Below are 12328 nucleotides of genomic sequence, written 5' to 3' on the forward strand. Positions count from 1 at the left end.
AATGAGTAGATGAGTGTTATGTGTGTGTATATGTGTAAATAAATGAACACTAAAATTCAAGTATTTCTTTTATTTATATATACATATATATATATAATAAAATATATATATATATATATATAGCTAGAATTCATTGAAAGTCAAGTATTTCTTATATATATATATATATATATGAAATACTTGACTTGGTGAATTCTAGCTGTAAATATACTCCTCCCTTCTTAACCACGCCCCTAACCACGGCCGCCCCACCCCCGACCACGCCCACCCCACCCCCCGAAATCGGAGGTCTCAAGGTTGGCAAGTATGCCAAAATTGAGGGTGGCCCTAATGGTTACAATAAATATTGTATTGATTTTGAAAATGAAAAATACCATGCTTCAATTTTTTAGTGTGTTGCCCTCAGTGGAAAAAGTTTGGACACCCCTGGCATAGACTCGACTGTACCTCTGATTTATTGAAGGTAAATATTTGACATGTGTTTGTACTTTCAAATCGGACGTCTGGATGATGTGTACAGATTGTAGAGTGAAGGGTGGATGGTGCCCACGGGGTGCCAGGAGGTAAAGGTCAGTAGGAGAGATCAAACCGAGCCAGGACGGCCACAATGGCTGACCTTTCCCATCTTTTATGTAAAAGTCACTTCAAAGGATCTCAGGTGGCACATGTAAAAAAACAAAAACGTTTCCATCCAAAGGTTTGGAAGTCAAACCCTGCTCTGGCGTGTAAAGGCGGGATTGGTCATACCAAATTGAGTTTGGTGACGATGAGCACGCGCACCGACTGGTCAAAACCGGCACACACGCACAGGCCTTGCTTATCGGGGCTCCAGTCCAGACTGGCGACGGGCTGAGTGGACAGCGTGACGTTCTGCAGGAGGTTGACCGTCCCGGCTACGCCCACGCTGATGCCGTCTGAGTCCGGCTCCATCCTCCGAGCGGGATACTCGCTGTGGGTGACACCCGCCGCATACGCGTTAAGATATCAGCACCTTTAAGATAAGGAGTGTGAACGTGGTCTGCGAGTTGAAAATGGAGGACTCACTATTTCCATAGATGAAGGCTGCCTGATCCGCCTGCGGTCAGAAAGATCTCTCGGTTCTGCGGTAAATGTCTCACCTGCCAGATGGTCGATTTGTGCGCCTAAAATCACAACAAAACGTCTTTCGTTAGGCTATGTAACGGGGGTCAGCAACCCGCGGCTCTTTAGTGCCGCCCTAGTGGCTCCCTGGAGCATTTTTAAAAAAGGATGGAAAATGGAAAAAGATGGGGGAATATATTTTTTTTGTTTTAGTATGTTTTTTGTTTGAGTACAAACATGACACAAACCTTCCCAATTGTTATAAAGCCCACTGTTTAATATGTATGTGTGTATGCTCCACTGATAAACATCGTTTTGTCCTGCTAATTTCGGCGGTTCTTGAACTCACCACAGTGTGGACTGTGACGCAACAGTTTGTTTACATGTAAAATCTTCCACTCCTTCTTTGTCTCATTTTGTCCACCAAACGTTTTATACTGTGCGTGTATGCACAAAGGTGTGCTTTGTTGATGTTATTGACTTGTTGGAGTACTAATCGGGTATATTTGGTCAGTGCATGACTGCAAGCTAATCAATGCTAACATGCTATTTAGGCTAGCTGTATGTACATATTGCATCATAATGTCTCGTTTGTAGGTATATATATATATATATATATACACAGCCATCAGACTGTATAATGCATATGTTCCTTTTGACTGTACATGTACTGTAAATGTATAATGTATTTATATTATTCACATGTGAATAATGCTGTATAATAGACTGTATTTATATTATTCACATGTGAATAATGCTGTATAATAGACTGTATTTATATTATTCACATGTGAATAATGCTGTATAATAGACTGTATTTTTATTATTTACATGTGAATAATGCTGTATAATATACTGCATTTATATTATTCACGTGTAAAAAATACCTAAGTGTTTATTGTCTATTGGGAGCGAACTGTGGTGCTGAATTTCCCCCAGGGATCAATAAAGTACTTTCTATTCTATTCTATTCTATTTGAGCTCATTTAATATCCTTTACTTTTATCCTCTTTGTATATAATTTAGTTTTGCATTACTCATGACACATTTCAGATAGTTGTTTGTGTGTCACGTTGTTCCAGACCACAGCAAACATTACCAAGCATGCCAAAGATTGTAATAAATCTATTAAAAGAAGATAGCCTGCCGTTTCCTTTAACTTGGACATACATATCTATACCTTTGACCATTAAAAGTCAGTAATGGCTACAAGGTTTCTCATTGTAGCCCATTATATATGTGAACCTGTCTGGAATGCTTTATCAGTATCATGCAGTAAAAACAACAGCCCAAATTTTGTTTTGTGGGTTGAAAGTGTTTTATAGATTGTGCTTCTGAGTTAATGTTGCTGATCAATTATAATTTATTATTATATATCGACTTTATTGACTTTCATTTTTCACTGTCAAATGGCTCAAGTCTGTCAATTTTTTTAAATAATTAATTTATTAATTTTTTTAAATAGAATTTTAACCAAATTGATGCAGTTTAGATATTTTCTGTTACAGACTAAAACCAATGTTAAAGCTATTCTTTGTTGGAAGTTGATCTATATTTCTTTATTTCATGTTAATAAGGACACAATGTTGTGCAGAGGTGTACTTATAACAATTTTATAGACAAATGATACTATTTATAGTCACGGAGGAGAACGAAATGTTTTCTTCTTCCACTGGTCTTCATCAATAAGTTATAGACGGGGCTTTAACAGCAATGTGAAATCCCAAGAAAACAGGACAAACACTTCCAGCTGTGGAAATGCTCCGTGTGACGTGTGTGCCAACATTTCCCTCGGAACTCCGCAAATGCAAAAACAACACTGGTTTGACATTTTCCGCACCCGGGAGCCAAGAACGCGCCGGGCGCTCCAGACTCAGATTACCTTTTCGGAAACGGAGGCGAAGCCCTTGGTGGGGTGCTGAGTCCTCGTGTCAAAGACGTGGAATTTGCCCTCCAGGGAGGTGGCCACCAGCTTGTTCATGTTGATGTCTTTCCTGTCAAACTCCACGCAGCAGACCTGGCCCAGAGACGGCAGGAATGACCTGTTAGCGTCTTTTGTCTGTGCTAGGATCACTGGCCCTGTTTACACTGCACACCATATCTGAATGTTTTGCCCTCAAGTGACAAAGATCTGATTTTTTTTGCCAGTCTCAACGCTCCATAGTACTTCAAATCGAATTGTTTTATTGTCTCATTCGTTTGTGCTGCACATTTTTTAACTGTTATATTTTTTATGCTATTAACCATTGTAGTTTTTATTTTATTAACTATTATAGTTTTTATGCTATTAACTATTATATTTTTTATGCTATTAACTATGATGGTTTTTATTTTATTAACCATGATAGTTCTTATGCTAATAACCATTATAGTTTTTATTTTATTAACTATTATGGTTTTTATGCTATTAACCATTAGAGTTTGTATTTTATTAACTATTATAATTTTTATGCTATTAACTATTAAAGTTTTTATGCTATTAACTATTATAGTTTGTATGCTAATAACCATTATAGTTTTTATGCTATTATTAATTAGTTTTTATTTTATTAACTATTATAGTTTGTATGCTATTAACTATTATAGTTATGTTGTTAACATTATAGTTTTTATTTTATTAACTATTATAGTTATGTTGTTAACATTATAGTTTTTATTTTATTAACTGTTAAGTGTTTTTATGCTATTAACCATTATAGTTTTTATTTTATTAACTGTTAAGAGTTTTTATGCTATTAACCATTATAGTTTTTATTTTATTAACAATTATAGTTTTTATGCTATTAACTATTACAGTTATGTTATTAACATGATAGTTTTTATGCTATTAATCATTATAGTTTTTATTTTATTAACTATTATAGTTTTTATGCTATTAACTATTATAGTTGTTATGTTATTAACCATTATAGTTTTTATTTTATTAACTATTATAGTTTTTATGCTATTAACTATTATAAATGTTATGTTATTAACCATGATAGTTTGTATGCTATTAAATATTACAGTTATGTTATTAATCATTATAGTTTTTATTTTATTAACTATTATAGTTTTTATGCTATTAACTATTATAGTTGTTATGTTATTAACCATTATAGTTTTTATTTTATTAACTATTATAGTTTTTATGCTATTAACTATTATAAATGTTATGTTATTAACCATGATAGTTTTCATGCTATTAACGATTACAGTTGTTTTGTTATTAACCATTATAGTTTTTATTTTATTAACTATTATAGTTTTTATGCTAAAAACCGTTATAGTTTTTGTTTTATTAACTATTATAGTTTTTATGCTATTAACTATTACAGTTTTTATGCAATTTCTACTATAGTTTTTACGTTAACTAATATAGTTTTTATGGTTATTACCATTATAGTTTTTATGTTATTAACTATTATAGTTTTTATGTTATTAACTATTATAGAATTTATGCTTTTATTTATTATAATGATTATGTTATTGACTATTATAGTTGTTATCTTATTAATAACTAATATAGTTGTTATGCTACTAATTATTATAGTTTTTATGTTATTAACTATTATGTTTTTTATTTTATCAACTATTATAGTTTTTATGCTATCATTTATTATAGTTTTTATGATATTAACATGTTATTATTCATAACCAGCTCCCCACCTTGTCAACATCTTCCCAAACTTCTCCCATTTGTTTGTGCTGTACAAATGTTTTTGTCTAACTATTATAGTTGTTATTTTATGGGTTGATTATGAATATTAAAATAACATAACATAAACACTATAATAGACAAAACATGTTTTGCAGCACAAACAAATGGGACAAGTTTGAGGAGATTTTCACAAGGTGGGGGGGTCTGGATGACGTCACTCGTCAGAAAATGTATTTTAGAATAACTTAAAAACTGTGACGGCACAAACTAAACATTTACAGCACAAATGTAGCACAAAGGAATGGCGGTGTTATTTTAATATTTGCAATGATAATGTGGACACGGGTATTTTTGTCTACAAAGTTAAAGTGACCTCACCCCGTTCTTGATGTTGGTCTCCCATCGCAAGGACATATTCCGCAGGTCAAACAGTTTGATGTCCCCGTTGTCGTAGCCGGCGCACACGCATCGGTCCTGGTCGTTGAAGGCGTGACCTGTCGTGACAGTAAAGTCCCCATAAGTTAATGAGGGCTTTGAGAGACTTATACTCGACCTTGGACGCACCAAATGCGACGGTCCAGCAGTCCCTCTTGGCGTCGCCTTCCACGGGCTGCATGTTGGCCACGGGTGAGTCCCGCTGACGGGGGTCCCAAACTTTGACCGTGCCTGTAATCATCACAGAGGACTTGTTGACTCTCTTCTTACAGCAAAGCAGTGAAGTATTAGTATTACATTCGTCAATGTTCACGACAACATAGTAGTTGTAGCATGTAGCACGATTTGATTCAGATTAACACGATTCTTGATTCGAACCAATTCTCGCAATGTATCATATGGTATAGTAATTATAATGACACTTTTTAGGGTACAGGTTATAAAAGCTCATTCTGGTTGAACGGAAATGGTCTAAAAACACATTTTTAAAAATGGATTCTTGATTAAAAATATATATACATATTTTTTAATCGATTTATAATCGGGATGAATAAGAATTGCGATGTTTTTGTGCATCCCTAGAAGTTCGAGTGCTATTGTGTGCTTAGCTGTTGTGTATCTGCTAGCTCCTAGTAGCCTATAGCCTAGCAGGTTTACTTTTTTATAATGACTTAACTAAAATAGAAAAATGGTGTATTTGGTGGCGGACATTTCGATGTTAACTTTGCACAAGTAAACACGCTGCAGGACTGCTTGTATCGGACATTTTACATGCAAGTCCATATAATCCGATACTTTTTTTTTTTTTTTTTGCTGATATCGGACCAATGTCAATACATTGGTCCGATATCAGCAAGAAAAAAAAAAAATGTGACACCCCCATTTATAATTATACATTGGGTTTATTTAGCGCTTTTCTAGATACGCTAAGATGCTCAATGTTTAACAAATTTAACTAAGTAAATCAATAATTGGAATAATATGTTTAAAAAAGTGTCATATATGTGTATCAAAATGAAAAGAGTTGAACAGCTCTCTTGTAATGTTTTACAATATATATATATATATATATATATATATATATATATATATATATGCGGTTAAAATACGGGGATTACATTTTTTTTACATTTTTTATATATATATATATATATATATATATATATGCGGTTAAAATAGGGGGATTACATTTTTTATATTAGGGGATTACATTTTATATATATATATATATATATATATAAAACACCCACAGAAAAAGGAAATAAAAAAAGTAATCCCCGAATTTTAACCGCATATATATATATATATATATATATATATATATATATATATATATATATATACACATATATTTTAACCGCATATATATATATATATATATATATATATATATATATATATATGCGGTTAAAATTCGGGGATTACATTTTTTATATTAGGGGATTACATATTATATATATATATATATATATATATATATATATATATATATATATATATATAAAAATATATATATAAATATATTTATAGGGTTAAAATTGGGGGATTACTTTTTTTATTTTTTTATTTCCTTTTTCTGTGGGTGTTTTTTTAATCCATTCATTAGTCAGTTATCTACTAGTTACTTCGGTAGATCCAACATGTACACTTCCTTATCGTTGTTATTGTGTCCCTCCTGCTTTGACATAACACTGAGAGCCTGAAAAATGTGTGTATTTGCACAAAGACCTTTGGTGTTTGTCCCAGAAATAACACATTTTTGTGTACTTGGACTCAGAAGCTGGCTTACCGTCTCTGCTTCCGGTGACGATCTCGGGCGCGCCGTCGCCGATCCCCAAGCCTCCAACGCCATCGATAGCGTTCACTATCTCCTTGTGGGCCTTCACGCTGTACACCGGCACCTCGGGCACTTCCAGGTTCCTGTGGACATCGGGAACATTTGCATGAATCGCAAACTAATAAACACTGCACTAGGACACGAATTTGAATAAAAAAAACATTAACAGCTAGAACATAAATGTGTTTTTTTAATGGATTACCATACGTTGAGATGGCCGTCAAAATCTCCCGTTGCTATGTGTCTTTGTCGAAGAGACGTGGCCCCAAATGTCCCGCACTTTATGGGTTTAGGTTTCTCTACCTAAAGGACAGCAAAAAGAAATACTATAGTGTAAGGTTAGGTAATAATTTTCATTTACAGGGACGGACTTTTTTTTTTTGTGGACTGCAGCGATGTTCTTGCTGATCCACGGGAATATTTTGAGACATTGTTCCCCATAGGACTGCAATCTATTTGTGGTGGTGAGCTGAAGCGCTCCCTTCAAGTTAAAGGGCGAGGGCACAGTGAGTGTTCAAAGCCTTTCATTCAAAAAGCACACCAGTATACTGTATATTAATATCATAATTCCATCCATCCATCCATTTTCTACCGCTTGTCCCTTTCGGGGCCGCAGGGGGTGCTGGAGCCTATCTCAGCTGCATTCGGGCAGAAGGCCGGCTACACCCTGGACAAGTGCACGTTTTAAAAAAACACAGGTGTCAAACTCAAGGCCAGGGGGCTCGATTTGGCCCACCATTTGATGTGGCACGCGAAAGCTTGGAAACAATATTTGCCAATAAAGTACTTTAATCTTTATTTTAAATGTTTTCTTTTTTTCCGTTTTGACAAAAAAAATTGCATATATTTTTAGTCAATATTATCTAGTAATGTAACAAATATTATGTTATCACCGGGTGGACACGGTGGAGAGGCTATGTCTCCCCCGGGAAGAGCTGCACTAAGTAGCTGGGGAGAGGGAAGTCTGGGCTTCTTTGCTTAGGCTGCTGCCCCCGCGACCCAACTTCAGATAAGCGGGAGAAGATGGATGGATGGATGAATATTATATTATCATACATTAAATTTTTTTCTTAAAATAATAATAAATACTCAAATATCTGCTTGACTTATATTTCAATCTGTAATAATAATATTGTTCATGTTAATATTGTAATGTTAGTTGGATTGTAAAGTAGTTATAATCTGTAATAATAATGAACTAAAACATGCACCTGGGGATAGGTTGATTGGCAACACTAAATTGGCCCTAGTGTGTGAATGTGAGTGTGAATGTTGTCTGCCTATCTGTGTTGGCCCTGTGATGAGGTGGCAACTTGTCCAGGGTGTACCCCGCCTTCCGCCCGAATGCAGCTAAGATAGGCTCCTGTCAAGTCAAGTCAAGTCAACTTTATTTATATAGCACGTTTTCAACATTTTTTAAATTGAACCAAAGTGCTTTACAGGTTAAAAAAGCATAGAGCAAAAAACAAAACAAAACAAAAAACAAACAAAGAACATAAACAATGAATGAGCTGAACAAGATAGTACAAACGCAATATGGTAAAAGGGGTCGGGAAAAAAGTAAAAATTTGCTAAATAAAAATAATAATAATAAAAGTGCGACAAATTGTAAAATAAAAACTAAAGCGAAGGGGTGGGGCAGCACCCCCCGCGACCCCAAAAGGGACAAGTGGTAGAAAATGGATGGATGGATGGATAGTTTTGTGTTTCTTAATAATGTAACAAATATTTTCTTATCATACATTACAAAATATTTTTGTTAAAATAAAAATAAATACCTGGTTGACTTATGACTTCGGAGCAAGTTATCCATCAAAGTGTATGTCGTAAAAATGACAATAGATTTTACGGTTGAAAAAAAAAAAAAAAGGCTGCTTGGTTGCCAGAATGTAAACGTAAAAAAACAGTGGTACTGTTTTTCTATTTACAGTAATACACCATGAAAGCGATGAGGTGGCGACTTGTCCAGGGTGTACCCCGCCTTCCGCCCGATTGTAGCTGAGATAGGCTCCAGCGCCCCCCGCGACCCCAAAGGGAATAAGCGGTAGAAAATGGATGGATGGATGGACACCATGAAAGCAACAATATCCATAAATTTGACGATAAAAATTGTACTTCGAAGCAAGTTATCCATGAAATTGTAAAACGACAATAAATAGACTTTACGGAAAAAAAAAAAGAAAAAAAAAAGAAAAAAAAGAACTGGCTGCTCAGTTCCCAGAATGTAATCGTAAAAAAACAGTGGTACCGTTTTTGTATTTACAGTAACAAACCATAAAAGAACAAGAAACAATTTTATTTACAAAAAACAGTGGTAGCATTTTTCCATTTAGTTTTTTTTTTTTTTTACAAATTCCGTAAAATATATAATAATCAAATACATTGATCATTGTGTAATAATATCAAGAGGTGAATCCTTGCACCTTTATTACTAACTGTTACATTATACTTATTCTAACAATAGTCCATATACAAAGCCCGTTTCCATATGAGTTGGGAAATTGTGTTAGATGTAAATATAAACGGAATACAATGATTTTCAAATCATTTTAACCCATATTCAATTGAATATGCTACAAAGACAACATATTTGATGTTCAAACTGATAAACTTTTTTTTTTTGCAAATAATCATTAACTTTAGAATTTGATGCCAGCAACACGTGACAAAGAAGTTGGGAAAGGTGGCAATAAATACTGATAAAGTTGAGGAATGCTTATCAAACACTTATTTGGAACATCCCACAGGTGTGCAGGCTAATTGGGGACAGGTGGGTGCCATGATTGGGTATAAAAACAGCTTCCCAAAAAATGCTCAGTCTTTCACAAGAAAGGATGGGGCGAGGTACACCCTTTTGTCCACAACTGCGTGAGCAAATAGTCAAACAGTTTAAGAACAACGTTTCTCAAAGTGCAATTGCAAGGAATTTAGGGATTTCAACATCTACGGTCCATAATATCATCAAAAGGTTCCGAGAATCTGGAGAAATCACTCTACGTAAGCGGCATGGCCGGAAACCAACATTGAATGATCATGACCTTCGATCCCTCAGACGGCATTGTATCAAAAACCGACATCAATCTCTAAAGGATATCACCACATGGGCTCAGGAACACTTCAGAAAACCACTGTCACTAAATACAGTTGGTCGCTACATCTGTAAGTGCAAGTTAAAGCTCTACTATGCAAAGCGAAAGCCATTTATCAACAACATCCAGAAACGCCGCCGGCTTCTCTTGGCCGAGATCATCTAAGATGGACTCATGCAAAGTGGAAAAGTGTTCTGTGGTCTGACGAGTCCACATTTCAAATTGTTTTTGGAAATATTCGACATCGTGTCATCCGGACCAAAGGGGAAGCGAACCATCCAGACTGTTATCGGCGCAAAGTTCAAAAGCCAGCATCTGTGATGGTATGGGGGTGTATTAGTGCCAAAGGCATGGGTAACTTACACATCTGTGAAGGCACCATTAATGCTGAAAGGTACATACAGGTTTTGGAACAACATATGCTGCCATCTAAGCGCCGTCTTTTTCATGGACGCCCCTGCTTATTTCAGCAAGACAATGCCAAGCCACATTCAGCAAGTGTTACAACAGCGTGGCTTCGTAAAAAAAAGAGTGCGGGTACTTTCCTGGCCCGCCTGCAGTCCAGACCTGTCTCCCATCGAAAATGTGTGGCGCATTATGAAGCCTAAAATACAACAGCGGAGACCCCGGACTGTTGAACGACTGAAGCTCTACATAAAACAAGAATGGGAAATAATTCCACTTTCAAGACTTCAACAATTAGTTTCCTCAGTTCCCTATTGTTTATTGAGTGTTGTTAAAAGAAAAGGTGATGTAACACAGTGGTGAACATGCCCTTTCCCAACTACTTTGGCACGTGTTGCAGCCATGAAATTCTAAGTTAATTATTATTTACCAAAAAAAAATAAAGTTTATGAGTTTGAACATCAACTATCTTGTCTTTGTAGTACATTCATTTGAATATTGGTTGAACAGAATTTGCAAATCATTGTATTCCGTTTATATTTACATCTAACACAATTTCCCAACTCATATGGAAACGGGGTTTGTATATCTACATTATAATAACACAAAATACAGCAAAATAACCAAGTATAACAAGTCTTGGTTCGTATATTCGGTATTTATGCCGTTTATTTCAGGTCAATATTATGATTTAGAGTGATAAAGGTAGATACTTCGTAGCCTGTTGCTATGGTGACGGGGCACAAGCAGGAATATTCTCGAAGCCCCTGTCTCATTCCCGACCCAATCCTTTCAAATTGTACCTACATGACATTTATGATTATAAAACACTCTTTAATGTGTGCGTACTTCTTTGATAAGCTGAGCCTCTCCATGCTGCATCTCGTAGATTTGCATCACTCCGGTTCCTCTCGGAAAGTTGCCCATGCACACGAACTTGGAGCTACACGGTACCCATTTACAGTCAAACACGGTGTAGTTTAAACTTTTCTGGAGGTGCACGATGATTTGAGGCTTCGAAAGAGGCGAGGACATCTTGGGAGTTAAGTGAAAATAATATGGAAACTGCGAAAGGACGATAATTCAGGAGAGCTCGTCAAATGTTAGCTTCCATGCCCAAACATATGACGTCACGGCAGGACCTTCTTCTTTTTCACAACGGAGTGTCCAAAGATATGCCTGATTAAAATATAGTATTTTAAGTAACAATTGACTATTTACGAGCAATTCGAATTGTGTTTGTTTATAGTATGGCAAATTAACAAATAGAAATGTGTTTGTGTCGTTTAGAATGTGGTGGGATAATGTTAAGGAGAGCTCGTTTTTTCAAAAACTTTATTTTGATAATTGTATAATACAAGCATTTTAGAATTCCAATAACGATAATCAAGTGTTTTCATACAATAACAATAAGTAACACATAAACATCAATAAGTAACAAAAAGCACACAAAAATATTGTAATAATCCCATACATATGCATATGTTACAGACATAATATAATATGTCTGTATTTATAATATACTGTACACATATTATGTATATATGTTAGATTTTTTTATCGCTATATTAGTCTATTTATACCTGCATTGTCCTTTCTATCCTTACAATTTCCATCATTGTAACTGAGCTACTGTGTTGAATAATTTCCCTTGTAGATCATTAAAGTGTGTCTAAGTCTAAGTCTAAGTCTAATGTAGGCTCATACAAGTTCTTTGTCTGACACCAGTGTAATAATCCCAGGAATGTAGGCTCATACAAGTTCTTTGTTTGTCTTGTCTTTATTGCACAAGATGCAATTCAACCACACAACAACTCCAATGTGTGTCTCCTCTTTGTCTCC

At 35.1% G+C, this 12328-nt stretch overlaps 1 protein-coding gene across 1 annotated transcript; it reads right to left on the minus strand.

Annotated features, from left to right (window-relative positions):
• Nucleotides 1–432: 432 nt before the first annotated feature.
• Nucleotides 433–11630, minus strand: dnaaf10 (dynein axonemal assembly factor 10). Its single transcript, XM_061966150.1, has 8 exons — nucleotides 11336–11630; nucleotides 7195–7295; nucleotides 6945–7075; nucleotides 5285–5386; nucleotides 5099–5214; nucleotides 2963–3097; nucleotides 1045–1142; nucleotides 433–949 (listed from the first exon to the last, which is right to left on the minus strand). Exons 1-8 carry the CDS (start codon nucleotides 11519–11521, stop codon nucleotides 742–744), a joined length of 1077 nt encoding a protein of 358 aa, XP_061822134.1. The 5' UTR covers nucleotides 11522–11630; the 3' UTR covers nucleotides 433–741.
• Nucleotides 11631–12328: the final 698 nt, after the last annotated feature.

This window comes from Nerophis lumbriciformis, linkage group LG02 (genome assembly GCF_033978685.3).
Source record: "Nerophis lumbriciformis linkage group LG02, RoL_Nlum_v2.1, whole genome shotgun sequence".
Taxonomy (NCBI): domain Eukaryota; kingdom Metazoa; phylum Chordata; class Actinopteri; order Syngnathiformes; family Syngnathidae; genus Nerophis; species Nerophis lumbriciformis.

Bases quoted from the DNA above. Each gene is read 5' to 3' on its own strand.
- dnaaf10 (XM_061966150.1), bottom strand. From the start codon at position 11,521: ATGTCCTCGCCTCTTTCGAAGCCTCAAATCATCGTGCACCTCCAGAAA. The intron at 7,076-7,194 runs GTAATCCATTAA...CGATGTCCACAG, and splicing joins GACGGCCATCTCAACGTATG to GAACCTGGAAGTGCCCGAGG. The intron at 5,215-5,284 runs GTGCGTCCAAGG...CTGTCACGACAG, and splicing joins CTGCTGGACCGTCGCATTTG to GTCACGCCTTCAACGACCAG.